A 22,535-nucleotide genomic window follows, 5' to 3' on the forward strand; every position below is an offset into this window, starting at 1 on the left:
ACAAATATTCTCAGGGAACATAAAAACTCTATCAAATATGGCCAAGAGGATTCTGCACTGTTCCTATACGTCAGCAAGGAAGATCATCACATGGACTGGGATAATGCCATCATCATCTAAATCCCACTGTAATTTTCAAAGAAAAATCATTGAATCCTCTTTAATAAAACATCATCCAATTTTCAATACCCCAAAAGGTCAGTGGTCCCCTGATTGTATAACTTGAATGCCTGCAAATAAATCAATCCCAAAAGCAGTTGGACTTGACCTCAGTATCTGTCAACCTTTGCCCTGACCTCATCAAGGACATATAACCCGAGTCCAGGCTTTTCCTGTCCCTTAACTGTACCCCTCTTAGCAATATTTATTCATGTACACAACTGTCTATCTACTTGCTGAAGAGGACCACAGACAGTGGTCAAAATATACGGATATTCTGTTTCTCTTATCTTATTCCCCAACAGTGAGTTAATAAGTCTCCTTTTACAAATGTGCTATGACATTATATTATCCTAAAATGTATGTATATGCAAACATGTACAACATATGATTTTGTACCTAATGCACAATAGTCAGTACAAAATTACTCTGGTCAGGGCAAGCAACCTGTGCAGTACCATAGGAAGATGCAGATGACCAAGTATAATCTTAATTACAACAGGTAAGGTACCATACTAACCCTACAGCTGGTGTATGATCCAACTGCACTTCATCTATGATTGCTGCAGTTATGGAATCCCAAGTGCGAAGTAATTTTTGTCCAGAAATAGTTGTGACTTGCGTCCCATCAATGGCCAGGAAGTCCACGGTGCCAAATTCATTCTTCTCGAGGACATGTCGCCAAATTATTTCACCTGAAGAAGTTGAATAAATGATTAAATTGCAATTAAAGTGCTGCACACAACAAATATTTAATGGTATATGTGCTTACCTAATTGTTGTCAGTTCACCCTTGTTATCAATGGATGTTAAGTACCTGACATGTTCAATACCTGAAGCCATCAATACCAATTTTCATTTCGTCATTTTGTATTATGTGGATGAAGGTGAAACCGGGATGGGAGATATGGATTTTTGTAAGCACATATGGGCCTGGTAGTGAGAGGAGTGTAAAGAAAAAGGAGGCTTATCAGATGGACAAGTTCCTTCAGTGTTCACACAACTCATGACCACAGTACTTGCAGGTCTCATATGTCATTCAGTGTTCATGTACCTCGATGACATGATCATCTCTTTCAAACCCATTAGCGAACATCTACACACTCTACACACGGTCTTCTCACAACTAGAAAATGCAGGTCTCAAACTGAAGTTTAAAAAGTGTTCCTTCAGAAAGAAATACACTTCCTAGGACATGTCCTTAATTCACAATGAATTTTAACCTTGCAGGACAAGGTCAAGGCAGTCATTAATTTTCCACACCCTACTTCTGCTGAACATATATATTCATTCCTTGGTCTGTCAGGATTTTACAGACGGTATATTCAAGGTTAGCTACTATAGCAGCACCATTAACTTCATTACATAAGGACATGCCCTTCATTTAAACTCCTGACCAAGAAAAAGCCTTTAATGACTTAAAGAAAGCATTAACTACTGCACCTATCCTTGCTTTCCCAAACCACAAGCTTCCTTTCACAATCTACACTAACGCTTCCTACACAGGACTTGGCACAGTCTTCATGCAACACCACAACACAAAACTCCAACCAATTGCCAATGCAAGTCACACATTCAACAAACACAAGCAAAATTACTCTGTCACAGACACAGAAGCTTTAGCAGTTATATATACACTCAAATATTTCAAAGAGATCATCCTTGGTTATGAGATACACATATATACAGATCATCAACCAATCTTACACCTCTTCAAGGGAAAGAATCTTTCAGGAAAACTTGCTCATTGATTCCTTATCATACAAGAGTTCATGTCGACCTTTCATTTTGTTCAAGTAAAAGTGAACTTAGTTGCTAACGCTCTCAGTCGCCATATTGTGACCATCACTCAAATCTGCAGACACAACTGATACTAAAAACTTTCATCCCAACATAGACAATTACATGAATGACATTCAGTATCACAAAACAATACTAACAAACAAATATAAACCCAATAGATCAGTGTATCAACTTGTAGTCCCTACAGATCTCATTCCATAAGTTTTAAAACTTATACACAAGTCACCCACTGCTGCACATCCTGGCAAGGAGAAATGCATTACACAAGCCAGATTGCACTATTTCTGGTTAACCATGAGGAAGGATATACACGCTTACATTGACGCTTGTCACCCTTGAACGATCCACAAAGGTCATATCAGCAGTCATGTTCCAATTCTAATTTACCCTACCCCTTCTAAACCATTCGACACAGTTGCTGTTGATCTTCTTAAGTTACCACTTACACATACTGGAAACCAATACTTCCTTGTCTGTGTCCACCATTTTTCACAATTCTGTATTCTTTCCCACTACCAGACAAAACAGCACAACACATAACAAAGACGCTTATTGACAAACTCATATGCCCCTTTACTACACCCAAAACTCTGATCTCTGACAACAAGACTGAATTTAACAATGAGATTCTTTCGCACATCTGTAATTACTTTCAAACCAAGAAATGCAACAATACTGCTTATCACCCTAGCCCAAATGGCTTAGTTGAACAACAGAATAGAAAGATTCTTAATGTTCTTAGACATCTTGCTTCTGATTTTCACCCTTCTTGAAATGAACATGTCCCCATGATTCAAGATTGTATAAATAGTTCTATTAACAGGTCAATATCCAAGTCTCATCATTTTTGTCCTCTTTCACTCAGACAAAAGGATCCCATATGATCTTCTTTCAAAATTACCTCCCATTTACAATTTCAACGATTATGTCATGGTCAATGTAGCAAATTTCGATAATCTTTTCAAAAGAATACATACTCTTCATCTATGGATGAAATGGTCCATTTGCATAACAAATCAGCCTTAGCCTGTACCTTTGAAATTGGAGACATTGTTTACACCCATAACCATACCCCTACCTCAAAGTTCTCCTCTCTGGATCCTATTGTATCATTGGACATGAGTCAATGAACAAAGTAAAAGCACTCAGTTTGCACTATCTTACAGAGACCCTCTTGCACAAAGATCATTTAAAAAGAGTCCCCCATGGCCTCAACATAGACTGTCCCCTCACACACTCACACTAATCCTGCACTAGAGAACCATCACCAACCCTCTCTAGCAAAACCTCCAGTTCTCCTGCCCTGCTATATCTTCACAATTGAGCAACAACCTCATAAATGTATATTTTTGCCTAGGTGAACAGAAAGAATATCTACTTTCTCTATGTACTTATGGCAACAGCCAAGTCTTCCTTGGAGGTTGCAGTGTATTTGTATGTAGAAGACTGGGATCAGTAAAGAACTCAGCTCAAGTTTGTCTCTCCCAACCACTAGTAACTTATTTACTATAATGTTTGAGAAATTCACCATCTCTACAGAAGCAACAATAATTATTACTCTGTATTTCAGGTTCTTCTTGTACTACTTTTCTTTCTCATTTAAGCAGTTCACTTTAAGCATCTCGCTACCTTCTGTTCTTTTCCTCTTTCTCCACCTATCCTCCACTCTCAAATTACTTTCCACCAAAAAATTCAGATATTCCCCCACTCTCTCCCCTTAACTCTTCCTACTATGTACAATATTGGTTACCACTATATAGTCCATTAACATTCTATCTACCACCCTTTCCCAAGTGTACTTATGCTTGACTTTCTCCCTAAACACTATATTTGCTATGATCAACTCTTTCTAGACATCTTCACCATCAACACCCCACTACAATTTTTTCCTGGAACTCCACACTTACCAACCACTCCATCTATTGGTTCATTTCCTACATTGGTTAAAGTATTTCCTCAGTTCTGAGAACTTTACCTTCCCAAAGTCCCTTGAATTTACATCTTGTTTTTGCACTCTTTACTAGACACAATTTGAAAACTTCGTGATTATGCTTTCCCATAGAACACAATAACACCGGGCATTTTTTTAGCCGCAAATCCAATCTTACTGGCATATTGTTGTAACTCACTGCCAACAATTAGTGTTTCCATCCTTGAGGACAATACACTGTTTAAGAGGTGGAGTCCTTGAGGAGGTAGAAAGATTCAAGGAGGGTAACGGAAAGAAGAGCTAGAAGTTAAAAGTGATTAGTATTCTTCTTGGAGTGAGAATTAGTGTAAATAAATTTTACAAGGTGAGGCTAGGAACACTAGAGAGAGGAGACTTGATTGTGGTGTTCAGATCATTGAAAGAGGTAGACAAAGTTGATGGAGAAGATCTCTTGATTTGGGGTTATGAAGGCATCATGAAATCATGACAAGTTGAAAAAGATCATGTTTGAGGAAATACATAGCATAAGCTGGAACTATACATGTTTTCAAAATGAAATATGATAATTGGGGAGCAGGAGACAAGACTCCACAAGCACTAAGTGGATGCTCCACAGTGGCTGGAACAATACAATAAGGCAAACACATCAGTTTTCTTGTGTAAGCTATCAACAATAAATTCTTCAAAATAAATCTCTACCATCTGAGGTTTGAAGTGAATACTTTTGGTGACAACATGTTTGTATGTTTGTATAGCTATAGGCACAAATGACAAAACTTACCATTCTTGGTGGACAGAGCAGCTAACACACTGTGGGATGTAGTGACAATAATGCGGCGGGCAGGCGTTGTGGATTCATCATAGACAGCATGCTGCACAGCCCCTATGTATCTCTGCACCCTGGAAATATGGAAAAATAAATGAATAAATAGATAGCCAAATAACTAAACAAATGATTAAATAACTATATAACTAAAAAAAACTAAAAACATGAATATATAAATAAACAATTTTTTTGTACCAAAGGCTTTTCCCCCTTACAAGGGAGGTAGCCAAAAAAACAAAGGCACATAAACCACACCCACCCATTCCATCCCCAACATACTCCACTCCCCTCCACCCTCTTGCCTCCCTCATATCTTGGCACCTCCTGGATGACAGGTCATCCCTGCATCTTGCCCATTGCCCTGGGTCAGAAGCAGTGTTGTAAGACACAGCACATCCACAGCAAGGCAGCTTCATTAAACCAACGACCCCTCTCTTCCCCTTTACAAGGGAAGCAGCCAAGTCAAAGACAAGCACACATTCCCATCCACCACCCTCGATTCCCTCTCATCTTAGTTCATTGTGGATGAAGGGTCATCCACTCACCCGTCTCCTGCCCGGGTCAGAAGCAATACAGCAAAAGACACAGCACATCCACAGCAAGGTCACTTCACTTACCAGCAACCATCCCCTCTCCATACCCTCATGCAGAAAATAAAGCAGGGAGAAATCCCTTCAGTTTCTGTCAAAATATCATCCACACACAACCATCTTCCTTGCACAACATAGAAAAGACGGAGGACAAGGAGAAATTCCTTCAGGCTGCATCAAATTATCATCCATACACAGCTATTCTCCACTCACCCCTATCCCTTTCTTGCTCAAAAGATATTCATCTTTTGCTCAAAGCCCCTTTCACCACATCCATCCATTTCATCCTCGATCATCCCCTCAAGTTCACTCAGTCCACACCTCTTTTGTTGATTTGGTATAATGTCACAAACTCCCCCCCTATCAGGAGGCTAGGACAGTGCCCCTTACAGTGGACTTTGTAGCATGGAATCTAATGAACCATGCCCTTAGTTCAACTCACCCTGAGCAGGATTCGAATTGCCATCATTTCGACTTCCATCGCAAGTAACGATATCCTAACCTTCTTGGCCAGCGAGCATCTTTTGCTAATCTTACTTTATTCATTCTTTCCACGTGTCTAAACCATCCCAACAATCTCTCATCAGCCATATCTGCCTTCTCCCTTTCTATCCCCATCCTCCTCCTCACCTTATTTCTCACTCTATCTTACCTAGTAACCCCAATCATACCTCTAAGACACTTAATCTCAAACACATTTAAATTTCTACTTTCTGCCTCTCTCAAATTCCAAGTCTCCACCCCATACACTGTCATAGGCACAATCACCCCTTCATATAAACTTCTCTTAGCATCCATTCCCAGATGCCTATTTTTCATGACACTTCTTAACCCCCCCCCAAGACATTTACTTACTTCTCTTAATCTACACTTTACCTCCACCACCACTCCACTATTTCCTGCCACATGCAATCCCAAATACTTAAAATTGTCCACTTCCTCCAGCTTCTCCTTTAATATTTACTTTCAACTCACTACTACTATCCTCTCCCCTTGTACACCTCATCACATTATCTACATTTACCTTCAACTTTCTCCAATCACATACCTTCCCAAACTCTGTCACTAACTGCCTCCCTTGTTTGGCCCTGCCATAAGCACAGTGTCATCCAAGAAACAACTGGCTCACCTCCCATAGTAGTAGTAGTAATAGTAGTACTACTAATAATAATAATAATAATAGTAGTATTAGTAGTAATAATTATAGTAATAATAATAGTAATAACAATAGTAATAACAAAAGTAATAATAGTAATAGTGATAGTTATAATAATAGTAATATCAATAGTAATAATAGTAATAGTGATAATGATGGTAATAATGATAATAATGATAACAATAATAACAATAATACCAACAATGATAATAATAATAATAACAAGTCATGGAAGATACGAGGAAATATATAAAAATAATGTCATTACTATCATTATTAACTCAGTATCACTGAGTTAATGATGATAGTAATGACATTATTTCTTATATTTTTTCCTCATATTTTTCTTGTATGACTTGTTTATTGTTATTATTATTATTATTATTATTATTACTACTATTATTATCATTATTATATTAATTTCTGGATGCTATAATTTTGGCAAATTCCTTTCAAGGTTCTGGCATGTATGGCCTATTCACCTCCCATTCCAGTGCATAGCTATAGCCTATGTATAAAATTATTTGTATTTTACTATAAATATTGGGTCTATCATTATTATGTGGAACAAGGATAGGAGAATTCATAAGATAGGAGTGATCACAGGAAGATCATGATTGGACGATGAGATGATGCAACCTCAAGGGATGTTTTTCTCTATTCCAATAATCATTTGGTGTGGATTATAACCATTAATGAATTAGTAAACCTGCTCTGGCTATCATGTCTTGCTATGGAAGTGTGTCTCACTGCACCACACCAAACCATTGAAGGACCAATACCAAAGGAAATTGGTTCACTGTCTGCACCAAAGAACATTGTAATTTCAATTCTGAAATACATTGTGCAAGCTCCGTCAACAGCCTCCTTGAATGATAGATATGACAAGCACAGAAGGGCATAAGGTGAGCACAACTTGGGAGACGGGTGGACACAAAAATTTTACTTTTATTCCTTCCACTAATTTTTACTAGATAAACATTACTAGGTAAGCAATGCCTATGACACAAACACTCCAACAGTAGACTAGAATGACCCTTAATTAATGAGATGGAGAGGGGGGGAGGGTGACATGAGCTTTGACAGAAACTGACATGAATATCATGGGTATTAGGCTTTAGCTTTGATTCGGTCACACATTTTATTGTTTATAAGGGGAAAGAACATTTAGTATGCCTCATTACTTGATTGCAGTATTTTATTCATTGAAAATAAATTCCATAGGAAATATATATAACTCAAAAGTACAAAAGAAAAACATGAAAATCCTTACATGTGTACTATGAAATTAGTACCCTGTGATGTCAAATGAATCAAGCCAACCCATGTGAACATAGTACATAGTACCCACTTTACATAAATACATAGTTATATAAGCTACAATTTTTACCACATTAGATATTTGAAATGCACTTAAGAACTAATATTAAAAAGTTAAGAAATTCACACAAAACATTATTTGAATTTTGATACTGGCTAAATGACATCCACCAACTTGGTGAAAGGTATTAGATTCTTATAAACATATAAACATTCCATCTAAAATTAGTTACACTCAGTGCGCATTAGTTCATACAACATGAACATTACATCTACTAATATTATTCCTATGTTACCAGTAAGCACAAAAATATTTCTATTATATCATAAAACAAGTATAAAAACTAACTGTCAAGTGTCTGTCTTGCCAAAACTGACATACTCGAAGTCAACATTAAAGAGTGATGATATTATGAAATTTTAATTATCCTTACCAGTCAAATTTTCCAATTTGGTCTTCAAAGAGTGCTTGAGTGGCAATAAAGAGGTAACATAAACCCCATACATACAATAATTTTCGATATGCCATCACGAGGATGCGGCACGGACGTCGACTGCTGACGACAAACGACTACTTCACGAAAATACCTGTTTCATTCGATGAGGGATAACATAACGATGAGGATGTAACTTAATTAATTTCTTCCTGCACAAGAAATGTATGTTTTATCATTTAATTTGACACACAAATAATTTTATATCACATCTTTGTAAGCATTGATTAATTTTGTTCATCAAGAGAGAAAAAAAAAATTCACGTTTCCATTTATATTTCAGCTCCCAGTATTTTACCAATACATAAAACATAAGAAAGGGGGAACTGCAAGAGAACATAAGGCCTACACTAGGTAGTCCCATGCCTATCACTACCCATCATCCCATTCTTTTATAACCGTTTCAGCGCTCACTAGGCCTACATGGTTAGTAAAGCCTATTACACTCCATAACCATTGTATTGATAAACCAACTCTTCCCTTTTTCCTTCTTGAACCTATATTTGTTCATTTAATATACATTGTAACGAGTCCTGCCTTGCTGTCTTAATATGATGACCTTGCCTGCATCACCCTTGACCCAAGTGAAACTTCTATTAGATCGTGCCGCATTCTTCGTCTTTCCACGGAGTGTAAGTGAAGATACCGATGCCCGTCTTCGTATAGTCAAGGCCAGTTTATACGGCGCTGTTTTTGACGCTCGCCTCTTTATTCGTTACTGAAACGCTAGACGCGAACGGTAAAGCATCGTTTACACGGTGCTGTTTTTATTAGCTTTGGACAAGTGTTTTAATTTGCTAGTGACTAAAATCATGGATTCGTAGCGTTTGTTTGACGCTGCGATAAAGTTAATCACGTTCAACTTTAGTTATTTTTTTATCTGTAGTTTAGTCAGTATTACTGTAGTGGTAGTATTCCATCCGCCAACACCGACCGCGTCGGAGACAACCGTCTCCCATGCAGACCGAGCCGGGACTGATGGCGTCACCAACGCGAGCGGAAGCTCGCGCACTCACCAGGGCTCGCAATTGACCCATAGCCAAAGGGAAGGCAGCCAATCAGAAGGCTAGCCAGAAAACCGGGACCTGACTGTGAACCACAACCAGAATTTAAAAGACGCCCTCTTGCCAACTGAGGGTAGAACCGCCTCACGGTTAGATATAATGATCCCCGTCTCCAACCCCAAGTCTCCCACCCACTCCTCCAAAGCCACGACCCCACGAAATAAATATCCCTAGTCATCCGGTGGCAGAAGCCCTCTTTTATAGCCCTGCACTCACCCACAGAACAAAACAACAGGTAAAGCTGCTGTTGCAGCAATTTGCAGACAGCTCCTCCACTGCTCAACTCCCCCTACCTGTCAGGCAGGAGTTGCAGCTGTTCTAACAAGGTAAGAGAGGGTGTGGTCCATGCTGCAAGCTGCCCCAATGGAATGTCCCTTTACACTCAAGGAGTTCCGTCGAGCTTGCAAGACAAGTAAAGATACTGCTCTGGGTAGTGATGGTATTCCTTACTCCTTGAGGCAATTGAGGCTGGGGAACAGGCATTCATCAGTGCTTCTTGAGAAACAGGGCAACTCCTTGCAGAATGGAAAAAGGTGGATGTGGTACCAATTCCTAAGCCCAGGGATCCACACAGCTATATCCTTCATGTACTGCATTGGCAAGAACAATGAATGGATGGACTTCAGTCGCATTCTGTGGTGGATGGGACCCTTCCATCACAATATATATGGTTTTATAAAGGGAGTGACAGGAATTGACTGTGTGGCAACCCTTCTTGACCTGGTTGGTAGTCAGCCTGCCATTGTGGTGTTTCTGGACTTGGAAAAAGCATTCAAGTTAGTGAGTGCTTCTGCCATTCTTGCATGCTCGACTACCGAGAGTGTCCAAGGCAGACTAACTCATGGACAGGGTGGACGCCTTCTTCATAGGTGCTCAGCAGGCACTCAATTGTCTCTCTCAGGAATGCAAACAGCTTGGACTGAAGATAACAACTAAGACCAGAGCAATGAGTATGAGGACTTGGAATCAACACCTCCAGCTTACTCTTCCAAGGAGTCTTTCTCCCCTGGGTGTCTACCTATCAGTACTTGGGTATCTGGGCCTACTTCAGGCTTTCCTTTGCTCTGAAGGTCAGATACCTTCATGAAGCCACAAAGATGAGGTTAAATCTCCTTAGGAGTCATTACAAGACCCTGGCTGGGTCCTGGGCAAAAGGTCCTCTAGTACAGTACTACCTCTCATTAACGGACGTTAATAATCTGTGTTTGCGGTGTTTTTGGTGCTGTTGTTTAGTGCTGTGCAATCACTATGCCACCCAAAAACCACTCCAAATCAACGGATCATTCACATCAATGGACACCGTTAACTCCCTTTCAGTCTATTAATGAGAGATAGTACTGTATGTTCGGTGGTGGACTATGTTGCTGTAGCTCTCATCTCCCACCAGGCTTGAGGTCCTCCAAAACCAAGCTCTGCATTATCACTGCAGCCCCTCCACAGATATTTTTAATTTCTTTATGGCCATTTTTATAACTTTACTGGTGAAAGGTGGAGTGGTTTAGTCACTTAAGTGTCAGGTTTGATTTTACATACTTCTTTAATAATTTTTCTGTTTTCTGATACTGTTAGCTTGAAACTAGTTTTGGAGAAATGGGTGTGTACTTAACTTGCCCACCTCCCTGACAAAGAAAAAAAGTCTCTATTACATACACGTATCATTGAGGGGTGGGTCCTGGTTTGAATGGGAGGGTTGTGGTTCAGCCAGGAGGGTGTGATTATCTTTTTTCTTATTTCATAAATATGAAGTCTCTCTGACATAGTTAAATCATAACTAATTCAACTCGTATAAAAGTTACCACCATTGAGAAGTTTTTTTAATTTTATTAGTTTGACAATTTCATTCATTTCCTCAAATGTGGATCCCAGCTAATGGTGTAATGCAAGATGAACATAGGAGAGAACTGTATTCTTGCCATCTATCTTCAAAACTTAACACCCTCACCTTTGGCTGAGGAGCTGACACCTAGTCTCTGGATCAGGTCCAACATTGATCTTTACCAACTTCAAATATATTTCCTCCACCTTTCCAAATAAGAAAAGATGACAACCAGCGATTGGCCCCCTCCTCCGACTACAACAAGTCAAGGGAATAGAAACAGTCCTATACTGATACAACACATACAGCAGTCCAAAGCTTCCTCCCAGAAATCTACAAAAGGCCCCAAGGACTGCTGCCTACCAGTGTAGGGCTATGGGCTTCCAGGCAATGAAATCTGAGGCAGTAATCATTAGTAATATTCCTCAAATGTGCATATTTTCACATGAAAGTGTGGCTTGACTTATTACATATCTAGAAATATATTTTTCTCACATACATGAGCTTTGACATGTTGCTTACTGTATTTTTTACTACTCCAGTTGTGCCTCTGAGGGTGATAAAGATTATATACTTTAAGTATGAGAGGGGAGGGCACCATGCACATACAACTGAGCAGGAGCTTGGTGGCACAGTTGGTAGAGCCCCCGACTGTCACTACGGTAGTCTGGGTTCAAATCCTGCCCAAGGCTAAGATAATTTCAGTATCACTGCGCTTCAAATTGTTACTTCAACTCTTGTGGGCGAGGAGTTGGGTGTGTGTGTGCGTGTAAGGTCACAGCATTACCCATAGATCAGTCATACGAGCTCTGAGCTCTCTTCCGGGAGGGAAATAGCTGTCGATCATGATTCCAGCATGTGATCCAAAGATCAAGGTGAATACAAAGATTGGGAATCACTGGAACTTGATCAATGCATTGTTGAAGTATGCCAAAAGTAATGTTGAACTTTTTCAGTGTCAGATTAGGGAGTGTAGAATATTTTAATGGATGTCAAACCCATGAATCATTCATTACTTACTTCCCATATTTAAAATGCACCCAGTATTTCTAATGTAGGTTAATGATACTAAGCCTTTAAAACTAAATATATTTTAGAGCATTCTTGAATATAGCAACACTGAAGTCAAAAATATAGACAAAAGTACAGAAATAAACTAAAATGGATCATCATTAAGACCTAGGCTATATTTTCGGACAGATTCCAAGTCTTGCAATGCAGTCAAAGCTTCTTGTGTCAGCTTCACTTTCCTGTCATACCAAATCATGTGTGTGGGTGCTTCGTCATCTCCATCATCAAAGCAAAAATGTGTAGACAGCTGAATGGATAGCTGAGACCGAATTAGTCCAACTCCTCCTATCTGTTTCTGAGCTGGATAATACACTCGTCCTGTTTCTGGCTGCATACATACCTTACTGGCATCGAATGGCACTATCATGCTGTCTCCAGCATTACCATAAGCCAACATTATATCAGAAGTATCTTTGGGATTGTCCTTTTCAACCTGAAAAAATATATATATATAAATAAATTATACATATATGTGTTTGTGTGTGTGTATTTACCTAATTATAGTATACAGGAAAGGAGCAATGCTCACTGGGTCCCATCTCCTATTCTCTAATTTTCTAACATACCTAGACTCAAATTCATGTATGATTCCATTATCATATGTAGATTTGAACTCGTATTGTTTAAGCTTATGTGTGTGTGTATTTACCTAGTTATATCTTACAGGAAGGGGAGCTACGCTCATTGTGTCCTTTCTCTGTATCTCACAGTGTCTAAATTGTTCTTAAATTTGTGTATGGTTTTTGCACACACTATCATTTCATCCAGTTTATTCCATACATCCACCACTCTGTGGGTGGAAAGCTGTTCTTTTTCAGGCCTCTTCTACAACTGTCCTTTTTGAACTTCCATGTCCCCTTGTATTTCTCATATCCAATTTTAATAAGTCTTCTCTATCAAGGACTTCCATACCTCTCATGATTCTATTGATGGTCAACAAGTCTCCTCTTTCTCTTTGTTCCAGGGTCGGTAATTCTAGATTTGACAATCTCTCTTCGTATGACAGTTCTGAAAGTGTGGGAGCCATCTTCATAGTTGCTCTTTGGATTCTTTCCATTTTCCTTAAATTCCTTTTGGTACTGGGTGTCCATAGTGTTGCTGCATACTCCAGTCTTGGTTTCATCAGTGTGACTAGTATTTTCTTCACCATTTCTTCATCCAAGTCAGTAATTGACACTTTTATTGATCTCAGAAGTTTGTAGGTTTCTCTGACAATTTTGTTTATCTGTTTATCAGGGGACATGTCTATTGTGACCATTACTCCCAGGTCTTTTTCAAACCTCACTTTCTTTACTTCATTTTCACCAATTTTATATTGTCCTGCAATCCTGTTTTAACTTTTTCCAAATTCCATTATACTACATTTCTTAATACTGAAGTCCATTTCCCACTTCTGACTCTATTTCCAAAGTTTGTTCAGATCTCTCTGGAGTAACTCTCAGTCTATTTCAGTGCTCAATTTTCTAATTTGTATTTCTTTTATTCCAATTTAGTAAGTACTATCAAGGACTTCCATGCCTTTCATGATTCTGTAGATGGTCAGCAAGTTACTTCTTTCTCTTCTTTGTTCCAGAGTCAGTAAATTCAGTTTTGACAATCTCTCCTCATATGACAGATTTGAAAGTGTTGGGGCCATCTTTGTAATTGCTCTATGGATTCTTTCAATCTTCTTTATATTCTTTTTGGTACTGGGTGACCATAATGTTGGAGCATACTCCAGTCTAGGCCTTATTAGTGTGACTAGTATTTTTTTTACCATTTCTTCATCCAAATAAGTAAAAGCCACCTTTATTGATCTTAGCAGGTTGTAGGATTCTCTGACAATTTTGTTTATCAGGGCACATGTCATTTGTAATGATTATTCCCAGGTCTTTTTCAGATCCCACTTTCTTTACTTCCTTTGTTCCAATTTTATATTGTCATTCACATAAATAGCGAACATTATTGGAGCCAATAATGATCCCTGTGGAACTCCACTAATCACCCCCTCCCAAGCTGAACTCTTTTCTCTGAGCACTACCCTCATTTTCCTTCCATACAAAAAAAAAAAAAAAAAAATCCTCCATCCAGTTTATTTAGTTTACCTTGTATCCCTATGTTTTCCATTTTTTTCATTTTTTCTTTTTTTATGTGGCACTCTGTCAAAGGCTTTTTGTAAGTCTAGGAAAGCACAATTAGTCCATCCATCCCCTTCTTGTAATCTATTAGTCTTGAGTAGAAACAGACTATGTGGCACATGATCTTCCCTGTCTGAATCCAAGTAGTCTTGCATTTATTATATTGTTTTCTTCTAGGTGTTTTATCCATCTATTCTTAATAACCTTTTTACAAATTTTGGCTACAGTGCTTGTAAGGGAAACTGGTCTGTAATTTGTTGGGAAGGAAGGAGACAGAGCATAGAGGAGGGAAGATGGGGCAGGGGAGTAGAGAGTAGGTAGGAAGGAGAATAGAGGGAGAGAGAGGGATAAGAAAGGAGAGGCAGAATTAGTGAGGAGAGGAGAGGTTAGGAAGAGAAGGGGACAGGGAAGAGAGAGGAGGTAAGGAAAAGAGGAGAGAGATGGGGTACAGACGAGAATGGGGAGGAAGGAGAGGAGATAGGGGTAATGAAGAGAGGCGAGGCATGTGAGGGAGGATAGGGAGGGTAACAGCTGAGAGTATAGGGAAGGGGGGGTTTGTATGATATATTAGTAAGTGTTGTTTTCAGGTTCCACTGAAATTGAAGACCTGCAGCCTCACAGTGACAAGTAAAGGTTACTATTCTACCTCTGCATCAATATCTTAATTTCATATCCATCCCTTGTGGTTTCAAAACTGCCATATACTATACACAAATGAGATTAAAATGTTAATATTTTACATTATTCCAACCAATCAACTGGTCCTGATATGAAAATATCACCAACATTTCCATAACACTATAGGGCAGCAGTATTACCAAATGAGTATAAACAATTGGCAGGTCATCACATCGAATGAAGTTCCTCTCCCTTCCACAAAGAGATACGTATGGAAACTCAGGATATCTGTTGGTCTCGTTGAACCGTATGCGCTTGAAGAAAAAGTTCAAGAATTTCTTTTCTGCAAATGAGGAATGTTTCAAAAATCACAAAAATATTTGTAATTACTTTTAGCATCTGAGATGAATATTCATTTATGACATAACTTGCCTTTAAAACATGAGGTAAAGTTTTTCATCCTGGAATCATCCAAGAACAACTGAAATAAAAGATAAAATTTTACTTGAAATATCATCATATGTGCGACATCAGCACCTTTTCTGGGTGATGCTTAACAAACAATAATCTAAAAGTACTTACCTAATATTTACTTCAAATTAATCTCTTTACCCATTCTCTGCTCAACTACAGACTTCTAACTTGTGTGATTCAAAATCCTTTAATCGTTCTTCTGATCAACTATGACAGACTTCTCCATGATATCAACTTACAATCAGTTGATAGTGGAGTGCTCATCAAAGGATTGCTAATCTGAAGCCTATTTGACTCACTTAAAATTACCAACATGTTGTTCATATACTTTAACTTTCCTGTAGGCATGCCTCTAGAAGTGCAGTAAATTTCATGGTCCCTATAGAGTGTGACTACAAATACACGGTAAATGTACCCCACTCTAGAGATTTCAAGATAGCCTACAGAGTGACAGTGAGTCCAATGTCCCTCCTACCACTCCATATAACACACTTCTTTGTGGAGCCCCTTGAGAAAGACTCCTACCAGGAAAGTCTAAGCAAACTGATGAAGAGACTAAGTCACCAGAAAAAGATAAGAATTAAATTTTATACCCACACCTGTCTCCCTAATATAAGAGGAACAAAACAGATGGAAAAAACAAACAATCAGAACAAGAAAAACAGTTGCAATAATTACATAACCAAATGATAAACAAATAAACTGATAAAGAGAAATCAGATATGGAGTATAGTGAATAACTAAGAAAAAAAAATCCTCTATCCCACTTTTTCCATTTCTCTTCTCTTCTGTGGATATATTGCTTCCTTGGTCTTGCACTGAACACAGTCAGTAAGTGTAGAAAGCCCACCAATTGAGATTTGAATATATCAGGGGATTTATATATTTAATATTAAAATAAGGTGGTTTCTTGATTCATAATTGTCTGGTATGAGCACCATCACTATTGATTTCTGGGGTGAGGTTTCCATTCTATTATTTTTTAGCTATTGTTCTTTATTCAACTTGGCTTTTTTCTTTTCTTTTCTTTTCTTTCTTTTATTTTATATTTGCTGTGCAGTTATCACTGTCCAATCATCTGCATATGAGAGAACATTGGTGTTAACCACTTCAGTACAAGTCAAATTCTCACACAGAACATTGGCTACCATATGTACAATTCATCACATTACTTGCATTATAGAATATAAAGTCACTGCTGTATTACTCATTCTCTTTTACTCTGAGAAATGATAAACACAGAAAATGTGATCAAACCAGTTAACAAAATCTGAGGGCTCATGTACAACTACAAAAAAAAAAATATAATCAAGACGCTGACGCCAGCATCCCCATGTAACCACTCGCACCTCATGATCCCTACATAGGTGTCATTGTACTGAAGTGGTTAAGTTCTGGCACTGCAAGGTGATTGAGCAGCGGTGAATGGTCACTGTGGCAACTAAGGGTCTCCCAAGGCATGTGATGCTGGATTGATTAAGTTTTGAGTAAATTAACAATAATCAAAACATACATATATATACCAAAGGCTTTTTCCCCCTTACAAGGAGGTAGCCAAAAAGAAAAAGGCATAAAAACCATTCCCACCCATTCCATCCCTAATACACTCCACTCCCCTCCACCCTACCTCTTATCTTGGCACCTCCTGGATGACAGGTCATCCCTGCATCTTGTCCACTGCCCTGGGTCAGAGGCAGTGTCGCAAGACACAGCACATCCACAGCAAGGCCGCTTCATTAAATCGTCAACCCCCCCCTCTCCATCCCCTCATGCAGAAAAGGAGAAGACGGGGAGAATTCCCTTCAGGCTGCATAAAATTTTTATCACACATACTACCTCACACCCCATCCCCCCACCATTTCTGCCTCATGCACCACAATTTCATCCATGGTATGTGATGCTGGATTAATTAAGTTTTGAGTAAATTAACAATAATCAAAACAAATCATCTAAATATATATTTCACAAAACCAAACTAAAAAGTAATACCAAACCTATTCTAAACTGTCAGACCATGGTAAAACACACATGACAAAATGTAAACAGACATAATACTGAAAGCTTTATTATTTTTCACAATTCTTCTCCTCTGAACATAATTCTCAGGTATTCTCTAATTTTCTAAAGTTATTGGAAGATTTCAGAACTACTTTATCAGTTTTATGAGCTAATATTCATTGGGACTTTGAGGAGCCTCTGCCAGGAGGGACATAGCTGCAGCCAAAGCTATCTCCTTTGGGTTTGCCCTTAATACTTGGACTATTAGGATTGGTAACAGTCACTGCTAAGAATAAAAGAGGAGTATAGGAATTAAACCCCCAAATAAGCAAATGTATGACCAATATAAATATATGATCCCAATTACACCACCAGCACATAACTTTGGACTTGTCCTATGTCCACATAAATCATAATAGATTTATACTGTGCATGAAAAGTACAAATAATTAATGAATACAGGTTGAGGTCATTTCTTCACAGTGCTGTCACCACTGTTGTCATTGCTTCACGATGAAAATGCCACCACCATTTAGTGGCAGGTGATGGCCATCCAAATACAGTGAATCTCTAATCTTGATTAGGCTAATCCACAATTTGACCCAACAAATAACAAACTGGTCATAGAATATAAATATATAGTCACCAAACTGATTAGGGCACCTTAAATATTATGAACTATTACAGTAATCTAGAATCATCATGTTCATTGGATCGTGGAGGAGAAGTGGATGGCCTCAGTGTAGATCCATCTCAGCTGCGTCAATAAATGACGAAATGAACTTCAAGGTTCAAGGACAAGGTATTCAAGGTGAAGTAATATAAAGTTTTCATTAACCCCAAGAAACTATGATAACAGGAGAAGTGCCGCTTACTAAGGATCGGGTAAATGCTATCATAATCTTTGGAAACTTGCATCGACGCTAGCAAGATAATCTACTCAAAAAAATTACGTTTTCAATTTCTGGACACTACTACAACAGTATGGAATACTATATTATAATAATAATTCTATTTGGCAATGAATCAATATACATTAAGAGCAGATAATGAAAAGAACACATAGTTCGAAATAACAATTAGTTACTGTTATTACAACTCAATTGCCAAGGATACATGACCCAACTCAAAAACAACATACCATTCCTTGATGGTCTATATAATAGAAATATTCACGCACTTTGGGTTCCGGGTATTGTCCTTGCACATAATGACTATTATTTCTACAATTATAAAAGGCAAACACTTGTGGTAATTGTCTACGCAAGATATGCATTTTCGCCTGGATAATCATGTTTACATTTGTGCGATAACACCGAAGTTAAAGTTTCCACAGAATCGATGGTAAGGCCTGTAATTTATTTGTGATGGATGAAAACCTGGTTGTCAGGCAAAAAATCAACTAAAAAAAATTTGTACGTAAATTTTGGTATTTGTACTACAAAGATAAACCATATGTGGGAACATAACATTACCTATACCATTGTAATAATATATGGTAAGTACAAAGTCGTTTGTAAGTCTCACAGATACAGTAATTTTTATTGGATAGTCTTTGTCATTTTGAGTATTTTAATCCCAAAAATAAGTACCGCAAATTAATTATAAAACACTAAATTTCAACAAATCGTTACCGACGTTACCGTTAATTTGCGGTACTCGTTTATAGGGCTCAAAATACTCAGAATAATAAGTTATCCGATTAAATTGATAAGTATTTGTTGTGATATAATAATACGATTGAACTGTGTAGTTATGATTGCGTATTTGTGCATGTTTCTAAACCATGTATGCATTTACGCAAATGCGTCATTACCACGTGATACAATGCCATATCACTATGCTTGTATATATTCCAACGGTATCCAGTCCTTATCTTTTCCTGTACGCATCGTAGCATGCAAATGCTCCATATATGTATTCATGCCCATAACACGTGTCTATTTTGTGTAAGTATCTTCTATGACGTCAGATTAGATCTGGTAACCCTGTATATCTGGGTGGCATCTCAAGCATGCCCTACGTCTAAGGCATCAGTTAGCTACGCATACTTAGTGCTGTTGGACATAGTATGAATGTACAGTGGTACCTGTTATCTTACTTACCTAAATACACCCCACGATAACCACGTCATTGTTTTATCAATATCCTTATCCACACTACCCCATAAATTACATCTGTGAGACTGGCCAACATACATACATATACCAAGGCTTTTTCCCCCTTAAAAGGGAGATAGCCAAAAAGGAAAAGGCATAAAATCATCCCCACCCATTCCATCCCTGAATACACTCCACACCCCTCCACCCTCCCTCTTATCTTGGCACCTCCTGGATGACGGGTCATCCCTGCACCTTGTCCACTGCCCTGGGTCAGAAGCAGTGTCACAAGACACAGCACATCCACAGCAAGGCCGCTTCATTAAATCGGCGACCCCCCCCCCTCTCCGTCCCCTCATGCATAAAAGGAGAAGACGGGGAGAAATCCCTTCGGGATGCGTCAAATTTTGCTCACACATACTACCTCACCCCCCATCCCCCCGCCCATTCCACCTCATGCATCACAACATCAACCATATACAACCATTCTCCATTCACCCCTGTCTTCTGTCCTCTCCCGTCCTTCCTCAACAGATATTCCCCTCTTCCCCAAAGCCCCCTTCACCCCATCCATCCACCTCATCCTAGGACGTCCCCTCATGTTCACTCCCCCCACATCTGCCCTCCATACCTCTTTTACTAGTCTTTCTTCACTCATTCTTTCCATGTGTCCAAACCATCCTAATACTCTTTCATCAACCCTATCTCCCAACTCCCTTTCCACCCCTGTTCTCCTCCTCACCTCCTCATTTCTCACTCTAGCCTAGCAACCCCTATCATACTTCTCAGACACCTCATCTCAAATACATTCAAACTCCTTCTCTCTTCCTCTCTTATGTTCCATGTTTCTGCTCCATACAGTGCTGTTGGCACAATCACTCCTTCATACAGTCTCCTCTTAGCATCCATTCCCAAATGTCTATTCTTCATTACACTTTTTAATCCACCAAGGCATTTACTCGCTTCTCTCAATCTACATTCTACCTCCACCTTTTCCTGCCACATTTGCACCCAAGTATCTAAAACTATCCACTTCCTCCAGTCGCTCTCCCTTAATGCTCACTTCCAGTCTACTGCCACTTTCACCCCTTGTACATCTCATCACCTTACTTTTACCCACATTTATCTTCAGCTTTCTTCTATCACACACTCTTCCAAACTCTGTCACCAACTTCCTCAATCCCTCCTCCGATCCTGCCACAAGCGCAGTGTCGTCCGCGAACAACAGCTGGCTCACCTCCTACTTTTCTCCATTTTCTTTAACCATCTCCAATCCCTGACCCACTACCCTTGCATTTACCTCTTGCACTACCCCATCCATGTATAAGTTGAACAGCCAGGGCGACATAACACATCCCTGACGAAGTCCCACCTTTACCTCGAACCATTCACTCTCTCCATTTCCAATCCTGACACAAGCTCTACTACTCTCATAAAAACTCTTGACAGCTCCTAGGAGCTTTCCTCCTATCCCATATATCCGCAAAACCTCCCACAGTGCCTTTCTGTCTACCCTGTCGTAAGCCTTTTCCAGATCCATAAAAGCCCAAAAACATCCTTTCTTATAGCTTTCTCGCATATCTGTCCTACCACAAAGATCTAATCTACACAACCTCTACCCATCTTAAATCCACACTGTTCCTCACCAATTACTCCCTCTGTTCCTATCCTAATCCTCTCAATCAAGATCTTCCCAACTACACTTAACAAGCTAATCCCTCTGAAACTACTACATTCATACTTGCCCCCTTTTCCCTCCGGCACTCTACCCTCTCTCCAGCAAAGCATTAAATAACCTCACCAGCCAGTCCACCATCACTGTACCTCCTTTTTTTTTTAGACATTCTGCATGACATCCATCCAGACCAGGTGCCTTACCTGCTTTCATCATCTTAACAACTGCCTTCACTTCATCCTTCCTTATTTCTCCTCCATTGTCCTCACTCATCACTCACTCATTTTCTTAGTGCTTCCCACTGCAGCTATCTTTCCCTCCCTATCATCCTTCACATTTAGCAACTCCCTAAAATATTCTGCCCATCTTCCCCTTACTGCCTTCTCTTCCATTATCATCTCTCCATCTGCACCTTTTACCTTTTCTTCTCTACTTGATTTGCCTCCTCTTCCTCTTTTAATTTCTTTCCAAAACATCTTTTTATTACTTTCAAAATTTTCTGTCATACTCTTACCCCATTTCACATCTGCTCTCCTCTTTGCCTCCTTTACCTTTTGTTTTACTTCTCTTTTCTTTTCTTTGTACCTCTCATATGACTCCCTCGTCCTATTTTGTAACCAATCTGTGAAAGCTCGCTTCTTCTCTTCTACAACCTTCTTTGTTTCCTCATCCCACCATTCACTACCCTTCCTTCTATTTCCTCCTGTCCTTCTTGTTCCACACACCATCTTTGCACACTTTGTGACTCCCTCCTTGAACCATCCCCATTCCTCCTCCACACCTAGCTCTACTCTATCCTTCACTCCTTCTCACTCCTCCTTCAGCTTCTTCTTGTACTCCTTCTCCTTTTCCTTTTCATTTAAAGAATTCACTCTAAGCACCTCCCTACCTTTTGTCCCTTTCCTCTTTCTCCATCTATCCTCCATTCTCAACTTACCTTCCACTAAAAAATGATCTGATATTCCCCCACCCTCTCCCCTTAGCACATGTACATCCTTAACTCTTCCTATCATAATCCTATTTACCACTACATAATCCATTAATGCTCTATCTACCACCCTCTCCCATGTGTACTTATGCTTGACTTTCTTCTGAAACACTGTATTTGCTATCATCAACTCTCTTTCTAGACACATTTCCACCATCAACTCTCCACTACGATTCTTTCCTGGAACTCCACATTTCCCAACCACTCCATCAACTGTATCATTTCCTACCCTAGCATTAAGGTCTCCCAGTACTATTACATTGACGTTCCTCCCTAATCCCTCTATGCACTCATTTAAATCTATCCAAAAAGCCTCCCTTTCTTCTACACTCTTCTC

At 39.1% G+C, this 22,535-nt stretch overlaps 2 protein-coding genes across 3 annotated transcripts in view; both read right to left on the reverse strand.

Annotated features, from left to right (window-relative positions):
- EMC1 (ER membrane protein complex subunit 1) overlaps positions 1-8,375 on the reverse strand; it is a 30,535-nt gene extending 22,160 nt beyond the window's left edge. Inside the window, exons 1-3 of the mRNA XM_076183926.1 lie at positions 8,219-8,375; positions 4,674-4,792; positions 680-854 (exon numbers count right to left, since the gene is read on the reverse strand). Coding sequence (XP_076040041.1) covers positions 680-854; positions 4,674-4,792; positions 8,219-8,313 — 389 coding nt within the window. The 5' untranslated portion in view covers positions 8,314-8,375. The remainder of the gene's footprint in view (positions 1-679; positions 855-4,673; positions 4,793-8,218) is intronic.
- Positions 8,376-12,235: 3,860 nt separating this feature from the next.
- Positions 12,236-18,777, reverse strand: LOC143024784 (UPF0598 protein CG30010). Of its 2 annotated transcripts, none has more exons than XM_076183963.1 (4): positions 18,578-18,777; positions 15,397-15,445; positions 15,165-15,307; positions 12,236-12,662 (listed from the first exon to the last, which is right to left on the reverse strand). In XM_076183963.1, exons 1-4 carry the CDS (start codon positions 18,728-18,730, stop codon positions 12,315-12,317), a joined length of 693 nt encoding a protein of 230 aa, XP_076040078.1. In that variant the 5' UTR covers positions 18,731-18,777; the 3' UTR covers positions 12,236-12,314. The 2 variants fall into 2 exon arrangements, with proteins under 2 accessions (XP_076040078.1, XP_076040088.1); XM_076183973.1 differs by having other exon boundaries at positions 18,617-18,776.
- Between the last annotated feature and the right edge of the window lie 3,758 nt (positions 18,778-22,535).

The sequence above is a fragment of the Oratosquilla oratoria genome, chromosome 1 (assembly GCF_046742065.1).
Source record: "Oratosquilla oratoria isolate Oo_2021 chromosome 1, ASM4674206v1, whole genome shotgun sequence".
Taxonomy (NCBI): domain Eukaryota; kingdom Metazoa; phylum Arthropoda; class Malacostraca; order Stomatopoda; family Squillidae; genus Oratosquilla; species Oratosquilla oratoria.